We start from the raw sequence: 14,948 nt of genomic DNA on the forward strand, positions 1-14,948 counted from the left end.
TTAATTTGGGGAAAGGCGCCCCTTTATAAAGGACTAACAGAGGGGATAAAGTAGTAGACAGTCCTTTACAGTGAAGTATACTCGACAGTATTCGAAATGCCTTGTATATTCCGGAAGTGCCACAACCAACAATTGCTGGCTTGAAAATCATTTCGAGATTCTTTTATTTTTAGGTTGGTTGTTATTATTTTATGCATCTCTATGTAACAGATCCTGCTGGTTTTGTGGGAATGAGACAAATCCTGCTGTCTGGACGTGGAGTCATTTTTGAATGTGTGCTTTATATTTAAGCGGGTTTATTGGATTTATTCCGCACATATATAGTATGTTTTTTGTTTTAGTATTATTACGGTTTGTTTTATAGATATAATAAGCCTTTGAGAACCAGTAATCATAATTATCAAATGGAAGAAGATATTTGGTAAACATGCATGGTTAAACACATGTATATTAAGATAAAAGAAAAATAAACAAACACGACAGCGATTCTAAGGGAAGAAGTGCTAATCACTATATTTTCCTGTATCAATTATAATATCATTAGAGACGATGGATTATTCATATTGGACAAGATTCATGAGTGTGTTTTGTTTTGTTTGATGTTAATATATATTATATTGGAGATATGTATTAGATCAGGATGTTTACCATTTTTTCTACTCTGCCACTTTTCCTTGCCATTTTTTCCTGACTCCTCATGTATAGGACGTGTAGTTTGATTTGAGGAAATGAGGTATTCATTTGTTATTATTCTCATAGTATTATGTTAAGTAAAAAGTTCTGAGCGTTTTTGGCTAGGTGTCTTTAGTGAGCTAATTCTCACGATTATCATCATTGCATAAAAAAAAAAAAAAAATGCTTAAAGGCGTACTCTTAAAAAAGTTCAGTTTTCTGTTCGTTAAAGCCAGTTGTGTGTTACAGCGTTCCAAAATGAGAGAAAATTCGCTACATTCTTCAGTATCCCTACGACCAGGGTGAAAAGGCGGAGCAGGTGGCCAAAAAAAAAATTGTGCTATTAATGAATCCAATGCAGTATCGAATGGAACAGCAAAGTGGTGGTTCCAATGATTCTGTTATGTTTATAGGGACGTCGAAAAGTCGATGCAATAATGCAAATCGTCAAATTGGACTGGGATGTGAGCACTTATTTCATTTGCTCAGGAACTAAAGATTATCCAGAAAAACGTTTGGAACCATCTCTATCGGATAATCCTAACTATGTCAATTATATATATATATATTGTTTATTTAATAGTGTTGTGCTTCGGTCCGAAAATCCGAGACCGTTTTAATTTTTCGTAGAACAAAATAATTCGGTCCTCTTTAGAAGTTTGGTCTGGACCGGTCTCATTTAACATTGGGTTTAGACGGATTCTATAGATGAATTGCTGAGGACGTCTGTTCTGTTATGACTTTTGGATCAGTCATATTTGTGTACAGCTCATAAGTCAGAAATGGGGGGAAAATAAGTTCATAGATTCATACCAAAAAAAATTGGTCTATATATTCTGACCCAGAATTTGAAAATGATTTAATTTTGGTCTACGGTCTGAGATCGCAGTCTGGACTTAAATATCCATCCGAATCGACCTAGAAAAAATCACTTTAGATCTAACCTGAATAAAAGTCTCAACACAAGAAACATATACCTATAAAGTATATGATTAATTACACATTCATTCAACTCATTTGTCATCACTGCTACTCCACTAATGAGAATCACATTAAATAAAAAAGATTGAAAGAAAATACATCAAATGACGACACTTAAATTTACCTATATTTATTTCTATAAGCCCCCAACTTTATGCGTAAAAAGTACATTCATAAACATTCTAGTTTAAACTTTTAACATCGTAGTTGAAACATTTTTAAAACGTAGTACATCAAAATGTAAATTCCTATACTCTCAATTAGGAGCACACAAAAGCAGTCTATTTAATGCTTATTGAAATATCTCATGATTTTTTTTTTTTTGACAATCTTCTCATAGTTTAGAAATAGGGATATGGGGAGATATTATATTTCTTCTATATTCTCCTAGTTGCCTATCAACAATGAGGAAAATCCACTGTCGAATGGGCATAAGAAACCGAAAGTTAACATTTTTGCAAGAATTACTCCGATGTCGATCCCCAATTCTACTCTGAGTCCAACAAGGACTTACGATTATAACTCTGCAACAAATCCTTGGGGGGTACACTCCGTCTCTTATGAGCACACACGAATGCTCAATCTGGTTTTGAATATAATTTAATCTATTTAGAAAATTATGTTTACAACCCGTAATTAAATATTAATAATGACAACATCTAAGGAAAAGAAAATTCCTTCTTTATATTACAAATTAACAGTCCAGCTAAAAAACACCGGATTTGCATCATTACCTATGAATAACACAAAGGACAGAGTGATTCTATGATTAATGATTTACTAGGGTCGATCTAGGACAAACATTGCTTTAATAGTATAGAAGATAACTCCCCAACACATCCTCAGTCTTATCTAGTTACTCAATACTTAGATGTTTTCTCCTCTAGAATGAAAGAATAATAATAAAGCGAAAGAAAAAATTATAATATGATTTGGTTTGTCAAGGGGGAGTACTTGAGCTCCTCACTAAACCTCATATAAAGTCACATTCATGTTTTTAAATTGTAAGTAAAGTACTCCTTTTTATTTGTGAGTTTGCCTAAACGCTTGCGAGATTTCATTCATTTTTACTAGTAATGGGAAGATGAATCGGAATCGGGAAAACAATGTTGAATTTTCGATACCGATTCTTATTTATTACTTTTCTAAGTTACATAAAAAAAAAAACAATTTCAATTTTTGCAAAAAAAAAAAATACATATATATATAATCTTATGGACGCCCCTGATATCAAAATTGTATTTTTTAACTATAACTTAAAATATAAAAGAATCGAAATTGGTAATTGTTATTGGAATTGCATCCTTATTTTTTTTGGTTCGTCTTATCTCTAATTCATGCTCAATTGTATTGTCATTTCTTAAATCAAGTATCTGCATTCAAAAATGTCTTACTTCCAGCATAGATACATACATAGAAACTGACAGGTTAGAGTTAAGTTTTTTATTGGAGTAAACTAATTCGGTTCTTAATGTTCAGTCTGAACCGGTCTCAAAGATAAATTGAAGTCAAATAATCCTTTAGAATCGGTCTCATTTAAAATTCGGTCTTCATCGTATTTATAGATAATTTTTGATGATGTCAGTCGTGTTTCAAAATTGTGAATACCACCGACCTATAATAACGTCATAGGAAGTTAAATGTGTTGTATAAATAATATTTGTGGTGTCTCAAGACCAAAACAATTTTTTTTTAAAGATCAAAATATCTGTTACTTCAAATTACAGGTAAGAGTAACCCTCGAGATATTCCATAATTTTAACTTTGGTTTAGAATCGTAATATGCCCTCTTTTCAAATACAATCCATCCATTTTTGATTCTATTATTGTGACAATACACTTTAAGTACAATTTGCGGCACTCTCAAGGGCTTCATAAGAATAATTTGTTCATAGAAGTTGAGTATAAAACGTATAAGAATACAACTGTAATTCACACTACATTTTGATGAAAAAATCAATCCAGCTTGGTTTATATGTTGTCGGGTCACATTTGTATAACTTATGAATCAGATGGGGGATAAAATGGGTCCATAGAGTGAGGTCCAAAAATTGGTTCAGAATACGATAACAATTTAATTTGATTATTCGGCTTGAGATCGCAGTTTGGACAAAAATACCAATCCAGATCGATCTATAAGAATGACTGAAGATCGAACTGGGGAAAAAAGTAGTAAGTCTTCTACCGAGTCTCAGTATTTGTAAATACACAATATGTAATATAACAAATATGCATTTAATTGACAAGGCTTAGTCGAAAAAAAATATCATTTGATTAATCCTTCTATTGAATATCGATTTATATTTTTTATCAATAGTATGATTATTATAATTCCTATTAGCGTAAAGGACCCAGTTTGATGTATTTACACTGAGCATGCATACATATGTTATTGACAATTACAATGTATGGATGTATAATTGAAAATATAAATGCATATCAATGTAGACTGCCATTACAAAAGCAAGTTGGGATTACATTTGTATTCTTAATCTTATCATTCTATATTTCTTTAAATACATTATTTTGATAAATCATTTCGAGGCACAGATCAAAGATAATTATCATCAATTATATAAAAATAGATTCTATTTGAAAAGACATATCGGAACTGAACAAAGTATCATGTCATATATCTAATCCAGGCGCCGGTTAATGTCCTTGGGCGTCTGAATTCATAACGTAAATTAGGTTATGAAGTACATAATGGGCACTTGCCAGGAGTGTTTGCAGGTGTGGGCTGGAGGGACCCCTCCTCAAATTACGGTTTTTTTTGTGTTTTAATAGATTTTTTTTTTCGTCAATAGGGCTAATTATCCAGCAGAGCAAAAAAATATTTTGTGAATAGCTAATAGCTATGGATTTTTGACGAAGCCCTCCTCAAAATACAAGCCTGAAAAAAACAAAATTAATATAAACAAGTAGAAATGATTCTCTTTTAATACATGCACAGGCCTTCAATATTTCATTAATACTACTACATATTATTTCTTGTATCAGAAATATTGAGTTGATTTACATTAGGGATTAATATGTATATACAGTCCACTTGTTGTTATTAGGACAGATTAACTTTTTTATTAATAATATAGATGAATAAATGTACTTACTATTCTGATCATGATTAATTGTAATTAATACAACCATCAATTTTATATTTCCAGAAATTCACAAGCCTGAGATCCGTCGTACACATCGTACTTCCCATTTGGGCCTGGATGTGACCATTGGGATCAGTCTGGGACTTAGTTGTTTATTCATACTCATCGGAGCCACGGTCATTGCCTCCGTCTTTCATCTTTACTACAACAATAAAATCTCACCCAAATTCTCAAAAATTGCTCACATTGAATGTGAGGAAGACGAGGAGGATGAATATGATGATACGATTTAGAAGAAGATTCAATACACACAACCACTCAAAGACATTTTTTTATGGTTGAGCTGCTCCAGGAAAAAGAAGGAAAAGAAAAGATTCGTCTTATTCAATGAATAAATAATAATATCAAATCCCAACCAGCAACAAGCATTTACATACAAACATAATAATATTATTACATATATTGAATGTAACCACAACTTTAACCCCTGCTCGTTTGTTTATTCGTTTCATCCTTCTCCTTTTGATTGATTGATTGTTTGTTTGTTTACCTTTTGTGTTGCAATGCCTTCAGGATGATGACCCATGTTCTTTTGTGCATTCATTCTCTTTGGTGAAAGACCTGCGGAAAACGTTTACGAAACGTCGTCGTCGTTATTACAATTATTATTCTCCACTCATTTGTTTTTCTCTCAGTTATTTAGCCCAAACCTCCTAATTACTACTTGTTGTTTCAAATATTCCCCCCCCCACCTCTTTATTTTTATTTTTGAAAAAAAAATATTTACAAATTGTTAAGAAATCATACAAATATTATATTATAATACAATTTATCTAAATAATTATATCTATCTACATATATAAGATTAATAAAGTACTGTTAAAGGATGTGTCTGCTATTTTTTGTTCATTTTTTAATTGATCGTCGTAGTGTTAATATCTCCAAAGGTTTATTGGATCAGCTTCTTTTTGTAATTGCTACCTGAAAATATGGTTTTTATTAACAAAAGCCTTATTCTTGAGGAGATAACAATAAGTATAAATTAATTGATACTTAGGACCATTTTCGGGGTTATAAGTGTAAGACTTTGTTGAACTCTGAGTAGAGTTGATGATCCACATCAGAGTAATTCATTCATCTTATAGCTTTGCAGCTAATTTAATAACACGTCATGAGCTAAATTCTTTCTCTTCTTCCAAACATTCTTCCTATTGTCAGGGTGACAAATTAAATTAAATTTTCAGGGCTATTTTATAAATATAACCGCCTTTCATATTATATAATATTGAACATTTCATTTCAAAGTAAGAATTTTTCTCAAAATCTGCCTGTCTTGTCCAGCAGTCGGTACAATACATCAGATTGAAAATTCTAGCAAGCCCGATTACATGATGGTCTAACCTTGAATCTCTATTAACCTTGATATTAGCAAGGGTCTTAATTCAGTAGTACAAATGTATCTCGCTCCCACCTTCTCTTTGCACTCCCCAGTAATCCCATGCCTACTTATCGTGCACGGAAAATTGCCCCGGAGAAAATTACCCGTATTTTGCTCAAACATCAAGATGAATAATAACACATCATTAATTTGCTTAATATTATTTTTAACAAATATCTAAAGATATTTGTTTGTTTGATCCACCAAGGAAGTACCTTCATGTTTAAGGAATATTATTGTAATATAGGAGGAGGAGGAGAATAAATAGCTTAGGGCCTCTTAAAATATGGTTGAATACTTTCCACCCTCGGATTGGCTAGTGTCCTGGGTGAAGTGTTCAATACATCAAAGTAATCCCTCAAGAACCACAAACTAGTTTAAAGCCCTGGAGTTCTGAGGGTAGTAGGGATAGTTAAAAATCACTGCCAAAGCATCGCATACATCCACGGAACCCTTCTAATATCAAATAATAGTTCCAATCCCTCGTGTTGAGCGGGGTACTTGATGGTACCCTGGACCCTTAGAAACCACCACCAAAGCATCACAAATATCCAAAGAACCCTCTAATACCAAAAAATAGTTTCAAGCCCTCAAGTTGTGCGTATAAGTCTTGTTAGTGTTAAAAACTAAGTATCATTGGCCGAAATAACAAGGTGTACGTCTCAAATTCGCTAAAAAAATTCAAAATCTTATAGACTATGTTAGTTGAATGAGCGTTGTTATTAATCGTGAAGTTTGTACAAAATAAGGGCATTTTTTTCTAACTGACAATTTTACGTCTTGGCTATTTTCCCAAGGGTAGGTTTCCTCGTACCCTATACATATACGAGGTGTTTTTCTAATTTCGCGGGAAAGGTACATTTTTGATAGCTAGACTTTTGTATTCTTTTATGTAAGTACATTCACCACGCACATTTTTTTTAATGTTTCAGCGAAGTCGTGTTAAGTTTTTTTGAGGGAGGGATAAAGGTTAGTAGTAATTTGCATGATTTTTTTGCTATCCCCATTGGGCTTTGGTTTCGATATCTTAACCATTTATCCATGATTTGTCACCAGTTAAGGCCCTTTTGAGAAAATCAGGATCATCATTGATGGCTGTCAACAGCTCATGAGCGATGCTCACGAGATGATGGATCAAAATTAAGCCGCTTCGGAACCAACTTAGCAGAGACTCGTCTCAAAACGTTCATTAAAAAAATTAATGGCACGACCCAACTGATATGTTATAATATCCTCAGCAACCTCTCTGATAGTAGTTTTCTTCACTGCTTCAACGTCATCTGTTGTTGACGTGTTTGGTCATCCAGAGCGAGGCTCGTCATTTGCATCTTCTCGACCATCTTGGAAGAGTTTTTACAGCATGTAAACATTTTTTTTTTTTTACTCATAACATTTTCACCGTGTGCCACTGTCAACATTTCAATTGCTTTGTAGTACTTAATTTCATTTCTTACACTATTTTTTTTGAAATTCTTTGATCCATAAATAAAAAAATCCAACTCTAAATGTATGTAGCTCACGAAATTTGAAAAACACCTTACTTTTTGAAAATACCTCGTATACTACCATAAAGTATTAATTGTAGGATTTTATATTTAAAAAAAAATGCCAAATGAAAGCTGAATCAAAAAAATTATTCAATATAACTTAGGTGGTCTAAGGGTCTTGATGACAGTCTCTTTTGGCATATTCCGGTATTCTTCGCGGATCCTGGATATCAGCTAGGTTTTTAGGTAGCAGAGGATCTATTGGTGTGTCCCTAAACTGGGCCCTACACAAAGAAGTCTATGGAGTTGAGGTCCGGTAAGCTTAGAGGCCAAAGTCAGAGTTCAAAGAAGTAAGAAAATATGAATACCAGGTCAACGTTTTCTTTGCTGTGTGCCATGGAGCATCTCAAGACTCTTCATTTCCTTTCTGACTCTCCTGATAAAGGACTTGTCCAGGTCCATGAAGTTTGCAATCTCAATATTGTCCTCTACGGCGCCGATATCAACAAGGACACTCTGCCTTTTCGTTGATCCATCCCTTTTTTTAAAGAATGACAAAAACTTCTGGCTAGGCGGCAAAACAATGTCCGGCCTGTGCATGCGCAGCTGTCGCAGGTGCTCAAAGTTCGTTGATAAACAATTGTCTCATGCTGTATATTGAGACCGAAAAAAATTGTTGCCGATATAAAACTGATCAAATTTCGGCATACGGTCTGAGATCACGAGTTGGATTGTAATATCAGTTCAAATCGAACTTAGAAAAATCATTTAAGACTTGGTGTTGGACCGAGTATCAGCACTAATAATATGCTCGTATTTAGTATTTACAACCATATACAGGGCTGTCAAAAATCTTTTATCACCGTCTCCATCGGCAACCCATTCTTGCTCTACTTTTATGCCTTAATGCATTTTATATTAATACAATGTACAAATACTTATCTACAATCATGGTAGGATCAGGGATCATAAATTACGCACATTATGTACACTGAAGACACTATCTGATCACTTGGATGCTTCCTTCTTCTTTTTATCAACAAAGCAGTCGGCAGCATTATCATGCCTACCTTTAATTATTAGAAAAATATTAATGTGGCTCGTCAACACAAAAACGAGGGATTCTTCTAAAAATTGAGTGTGGATTACAGATCTGAATTCTTTCACAAAATATCGTCCATTTCTTTTAACAAATTCTCATTACCCCCATTGAAGGACCCGCAAATGCCACTAAAAGTAGCTTAAATTAAGGGAGAGAAGGTGGTGTTAATTTGTGAAAACGAGCAAATTTCCAGTGACTTCATATCTTGATAGTATTTGAGTGAGAAAAATTATTTTTAATCTGTCTCCAAAACCTTAACACAGTAACTGTAATTTTGATTACTTTAGCAACTTACAGTAAAATTAAGAACTGAGCTCTGACACTTATTTGATTCAATTTGGAGGTCAGTATAGAGGTTCTGATAGATTGATTATCCAAAGTATTCCGCTGGCCTACAATTTGTTTCTCTTCAAAATGAAAAATCTGGATTATTTTCTTATATATCACTTGAGAAAAGAAACTTATAGGAAATTTCTGAATTTCATCAACATAACTTTTAAATTGAAACCTCTGAATCCCTTTACAATTAGAAAATTTCGTTAAAAAAAGGTTATTTTCAAATGGCTATAGAGGTAAAAAAAAAACGCTCTTTCAAATTTGAAACTTTGCAAGCATAAATTTTTCATTAAAATACAACAGAAGATTGAATTAACAGTCCACCCTAAAAATTGGACACACCGCAAAATAAAAATTTAGAATAAGTTAACCTTTTATATGGCCTTAACTTTGTCAAACTTAAAATGTTATATAAATACTGCTATAATCATATAAAGGCTTTAATGATCACGACATTTGTGAATTTCTTCTTATCAATGTGAAAATAGATTTAAAAAAATAGGCCGAAAATTAACCTTCTTTTTTCTAGAGTGCTTAAAAGATGTTTTTGCATCTGAAAAGTAGGGGTACAATTGAATTTCATTTTAAAAGCTCTTAACTATAGGTAAAATTATTAGGTATCTTACACATTTGAAATACATAGCCTATAATTGACTCAAATAATAGTTCAGTATCGTTTAATATAAGGTCTTTATAAAATTATCATGGAAAAGGGAAAAAGTAACAATGATTTCTGACTCAGACTTGACTTGTGTCATGTGAATGCCTGTGATTGAGCTTTGTAATGCCCCATTTTTGAGGGATAATCTAAATAATATTTATGGGAGATTTTGGTTATTTCCACAAAAGTTAAGTAGAATACAACCCACTTTTCCCATTAGATAATGGAACATTTATGAACGAACGAGAAGTGGAAAGGACAGAACAAACAATAGCATTGAAGGGTTTCACAAAGCTCAATCACAAGCATGCACCCAAATTTATGGAAAGTTATAAATTGTTTAAAAAAAGAAGAGGTAATTGGCAAAAAGAAAAAAGTGGATATTGAAAAAGATTTAGATTTAGATTTTTTTTTACAAAGACATAACTGAAAGACTCCAACAATAAGTATTTAATTACAATCCAATCAAAAATTAAAATAAATGGGAAGCATAGCCTGGAATTGTTGGATTGTTGTAATATAAAAGGATATCGGGAGAATAACTTTTACTACTATGACATCCTTTAATCAACTCACTAAAGAGTTATATATTATATACATACACGAGACTCAATATAAACAAACAAGGACAAATATATATACGGACTACTTCAATCTTAAAACACTAAACGTATATATATACAGATCAGCATTTACATAATCATAATACTAACAGGAATCTCCATATATTTTAGAATTTTACCATCAGTTATGTATTTTATGTGTCTTCTTATTTTAATAATTAAAACAATGTATATCATCGTTATTATAGAAAATGAAGGATATAAAATCATCTTATTAAAATATTTAATTTATATGAATTATAACTAGTGAATTGATTATATATATTAACAAAATAGACATAAGGAATACTATCGGCTTCTCCAGAGCTGATCTATAAATAGATGCCATAAAAATAAAAAATGTAAAATTACGTTAAATAAAAAGTAATAAATTAAGTATTAAGAGATAAAAAGTCGTACTCCACAACGTAAGAGTAATGAAAACATAGTATCCTCCAGGGCTGATGTTTTTTCCAATGAACAATGATCCAAACAAGGTTGACAAGATAACCCTCTTCATTGAGCATGATTGAGAGAGTTCCAAGAGGGGAAAATAGGATTCTGAAGAATGATAGAGTAAATTCAGGAAATATACAAAGGAGATCGTTGATTAAGAGATAGTCCAGCATGATGATTTTACCCACCATCTGGGATGGATAGAGATATTTTAAAGTAGTTTGTCCTGATAAGATTCTTTTGTGATTTCCAGCTTGAGAAGGAATTTGAGGCAGAGTTTACAATGAATGAAAGAATGAGAGAAATAAGAGGCTACCCACCATCTTCGGACAAAAGCCATGAATAATGATTCATCAATAAATATTCATTTCTTTCTATCGATGAGAGTTTTTTTTTTTCATTTCTTCAATCCTCAACTAAGGACACGAATACGATTCATTAACGTGCACAAAAGTCCATGAGCCCTTTCGAAATAGACTCAGCATCCCAGATCCGTGATTCCTTACTCCTTATAATATATAATATAGTATAAACAGTACAAGATTACAGATTATTACTTCTAGCTATATAGTAAAGTTCGGACCGATAATAGAAAAACATAAAAAGGCGATAAAAAGACGTCATGAGACAAAATCTCCTTGAGGAAAAATTACCAACTGAAAAAATGTAGGGGCGAACATGTAAGCGGAAAAAATACGGGTCACCCTCTTATTTACCCTCCTGACAATGAAACTGATGCTGCTATTATTTAAGAAATGAGTGAGAGATGAAGTAGACACAATTTCAAACATAAGGATAAGCCATTCCCAAACATGATTCAAATAGTCTGGGTCCCCATATCATTTTTGACAGGTCATATTTTGTACAACTCTAGATAAACATTTTAGTTTTATTTTAAATAATATGCAATAGTGTGTGTATAGGAAAAAATGATCTTAAAAAAGAATGATTAATCTCTTGAGAATCTTTGAGAAGAGAGAAAAAAGCGTAGAAGGCATAAACTACAAATATATAATATGTATTTTATGGGAGGACTATTGTGTACACTGTACAGTGTGTTAACATAGATATACATATATTTGTACAATGAATTTTTGATTTCATCTCTCTTTTTAAAGAATGAAGGTAGCAGTGAGATCTTTAATATGAACTATGGAGTGTCATTTTTTCTTCGGGGAGAAAAAAAATGAAAAATCCATGGCTATTCACAAAAATTAAATTTTTTAGAATTTAAAAAAAAATCCATTGCTATTCTCAAAAAATCAATCATTTTTAACTTTTTTTAAAAATTCACAGCTTTTCACAAAAAATAAGTTTCAAATATTAATTTATTTACAGAAAATTAACTTTTTTGGAAAAATATTTCAAAATCAATAGCTATTATCAAAAAAATTAATTTTTTATAAATCTGCAGCTGTTCACCAAAAATTGAATTTAAAAAAAAAAAATTCAAACGTTATATTTTTTGAGAAGAATTTAAAAATCAATAGTTTTTCAGAGAAAATAAACTTTTTTGAAAAAAAAAAAATTCAAAAATTTAATTTCAAATATTATATTTTGTGAAAAAAAAAAAAAATTAGATATAAATTTTTTAGTAAAAAGCCAAAATGCATTTTTTTTTTTTTAAAATTAGGGAGATATCCCCTCCAACTCACCCCCTGCCGACACCCATGAGTTATTAAATATTGTTATTGAATGGAGAGCGAACATGATACTACATACATGTAGTTTACACGAAAATAGTTGCTGACACTTATTAAAAGAAATGTGCTCTTTACATATTATGCAAACAAACACAAACCGTGCTCTCCTAAAATGAGAATATAAAACGACATCGTAGGAAAAATTCCTGGGAAGTCATTCAATTTTGTCTTGAACATTAAGAACTACAGAATAGGCAAAAATGAAGAAAAGTAACATTATTTTTTAGATTATAAAAGGAAAAAAGGTTCTTTTGGACTCATTCTTGTATAAATCTTTCTGGCGTTATGTTAACATCTTGCTCTGAATGATGAATTCCTGCTTACTGATGATGTAACTTTTTTTTTAAATTTCATTATAATATAATATATTATTATAAGTTTCTGCTTGGAGTACTTTGGTACTGAAATGTGAATTATATTTTACACTCTCCCCAAAAATCAAGAAGTTGTTACATTTTTTTCAAAGATAACTTGTATAATGTATCTAAATTTCAATCTAGAAGGGGGCTCTATGTAATGAGTAGTAATAATTATTATCTACTTTTCTACTCATTTGTGTGTTAATTAAAATAAAGTTATGTAGTTAAAAAAAAACCTAATGTAATTAATTGTAATTTAGATACTGAGTTTTATTGGTGGGATTTAAGAAAAAAAGTAATTGTTTCAATTAATAATTAATCTACAAAAAACAATTCATTTTCATGATTTGAAATTTGTGTAACTCTTTGATCGGGAATAACTCCAAGAATAATGATGCTAGATAACAAAAATTGGCTTCATCAAATTTGATGTTATGCAAGAATTTTTGAATTGGTTGGGTTTGTTCAAAACAGGTAATTGGAAGCGGATTTTTTTCGCCAATAACTAATTACATAATCAAACGGTAAATATGAAACAAGATATTTGTAGAATTGCCTTTTGCATTTTTTTGTACTATATAAATATTCCTCTGGAAAAAAAGAAAAATTATAATATATGTTTAAATTATGGATAGACTGGTCCCAAATTTTCAGTTGATTCCCATACTGATTCCTTATTATACCAAAGGAATTTCATTCACAAATAACAAAATTGTTTACTTTTATCAATGTTTATCTTTTTATTAAGCACGGATAGGAAAAAAATACATAAGTTTATCAGTCATAATTAGTTGTTAATGAAATTAAATTTTAATTTTAGAAAGTTAATTATGCTCCGTCCTCAGGAGTCAGTTAATTTTTGGTTTGGTCGTATTAGGAAGTTCGCCCTTCGGCTTCCAATCTGATTTCAACTGCCAGACTGCAAAAAAAAAAAAAAAAAAAAAAAAAAGTGCCACCAACAAAAAGTATATTTTCTATTATTTTACTGGTTTGTCTTGAACTGTCTCCAATTCCTCATTGAGTTTTATATCCTTGCCATAGGAATTGAAATATGTATAAACTAGTACCTGAGTCCGGACTCGTGTCTTTTTTAATGTACCCGGGACGGTTACTGATGACTCGAACTTGACTCAGAAAATAAGTACTGGACTTCAGTTCTATTATAAACAATACTTAACATACAAAAATGACATATTAATGAAAAAGGTATGAATGGTTTCAGAGTAAACCACTCAACCTAACTCCTACCTTTACGGACTTTTTGACTTACTCATGATCCAATTCAAATGTATGGTGTTCTAAAAATGTGGTTATTTCTAAATGGTTACTTTCTAGTCAATTTCTTGTACAAATCCGCAAATTTGTAGAATCTTTTTTTTGTTTTTGTTTTTTTGAATTTGTCTGAACAACGTCGTCTAGTTTAGCTATTTTTTATTTATTTGTAATTGTAATGATGTCTTTAAAAATGTGCATAAATAAGTCATATGTGCTACATAAATATTTATGCATAGGTGAAGATAGAATCGAAAGTAATGAGTCGATTCCAATACCTGTAGTTTAAATATATTTTTACAATATTTTACCTCCACTAATGCACTTTTATATGTAAAATGTCCTCCACTATGTAGCAGTCATTTTCTATCCCCATAATCATATGACAGAAAACGGATGTTATAAAAGGAATTAATTGAGAGGCATCATAATTTTCACTCTACGAATTGCCCCAATGCTCAATAGTCATGTAGTTAACTGTTGATTGCAATTTGTCTCTTTACTTTTAAAAAAATATACATTTTCTCCCAAAAAATCGCGCTCTCAGAAATGCCTATCATTTTAATAACTAATGCATTAGTTATTAAAATTGTTGGTCTTGTATTTTAAATAGAAATAAATTCCAGATCAGGCCACTTTAAAATATTTTTTGACACGCCTATGCCACTTTTTCCGGCTACAAATTTCACTTCTTCCCGCTTCCCTCAAATTTGCTTTCCTTCTAACTTGAAGTGCCTATCAAATACTCTGTAAACGAGACATGGATCTAAGGCCCCTC

The 14,948-nt window shown here is 31.5% G+C and overlaps 1 protein-coding gene across 1 annotated transcript in view; it reads left to right on the top strand.

Moving 5' to 3' along the window:
• The window catches only part of LOC121125974 (uncharacterized), a 48,254-nt gene extending 42,616 nt beyond the window's left edge, over window positions 1-5,638 (top strand). The window contains exon 2 of the mRNA XM_040721247.2: window positions 4,818-5,638. Coding sequence (XP_040577181.1) covers window positions 4,818-5,047 — 230 coding nt within the window. The 3' untranslated portion in view covers window positions 5,048-5,638. The remainder of the gene's footprint in view (window positions 1-4,817) is intronic.
• The last annotated feature ends 9,310 nt before the right edge of the window (window positions 5,639-14,948 follow it).

Source organism: Lepeophtheirus salmonis, chromosome 11, assembly GCF_016086655.4.
Source record: "Lepeophtheirus salmonis chromosome 11, UVic_Lsal_1.4, whole genome shotgun sequence".
NCBI lineage: Eukaryota > Metazoa > Arthropoda > Copepoda > Siphonostomatoida > Caligidae > Lepeophtheirus > Lepeophtheirus salmonis.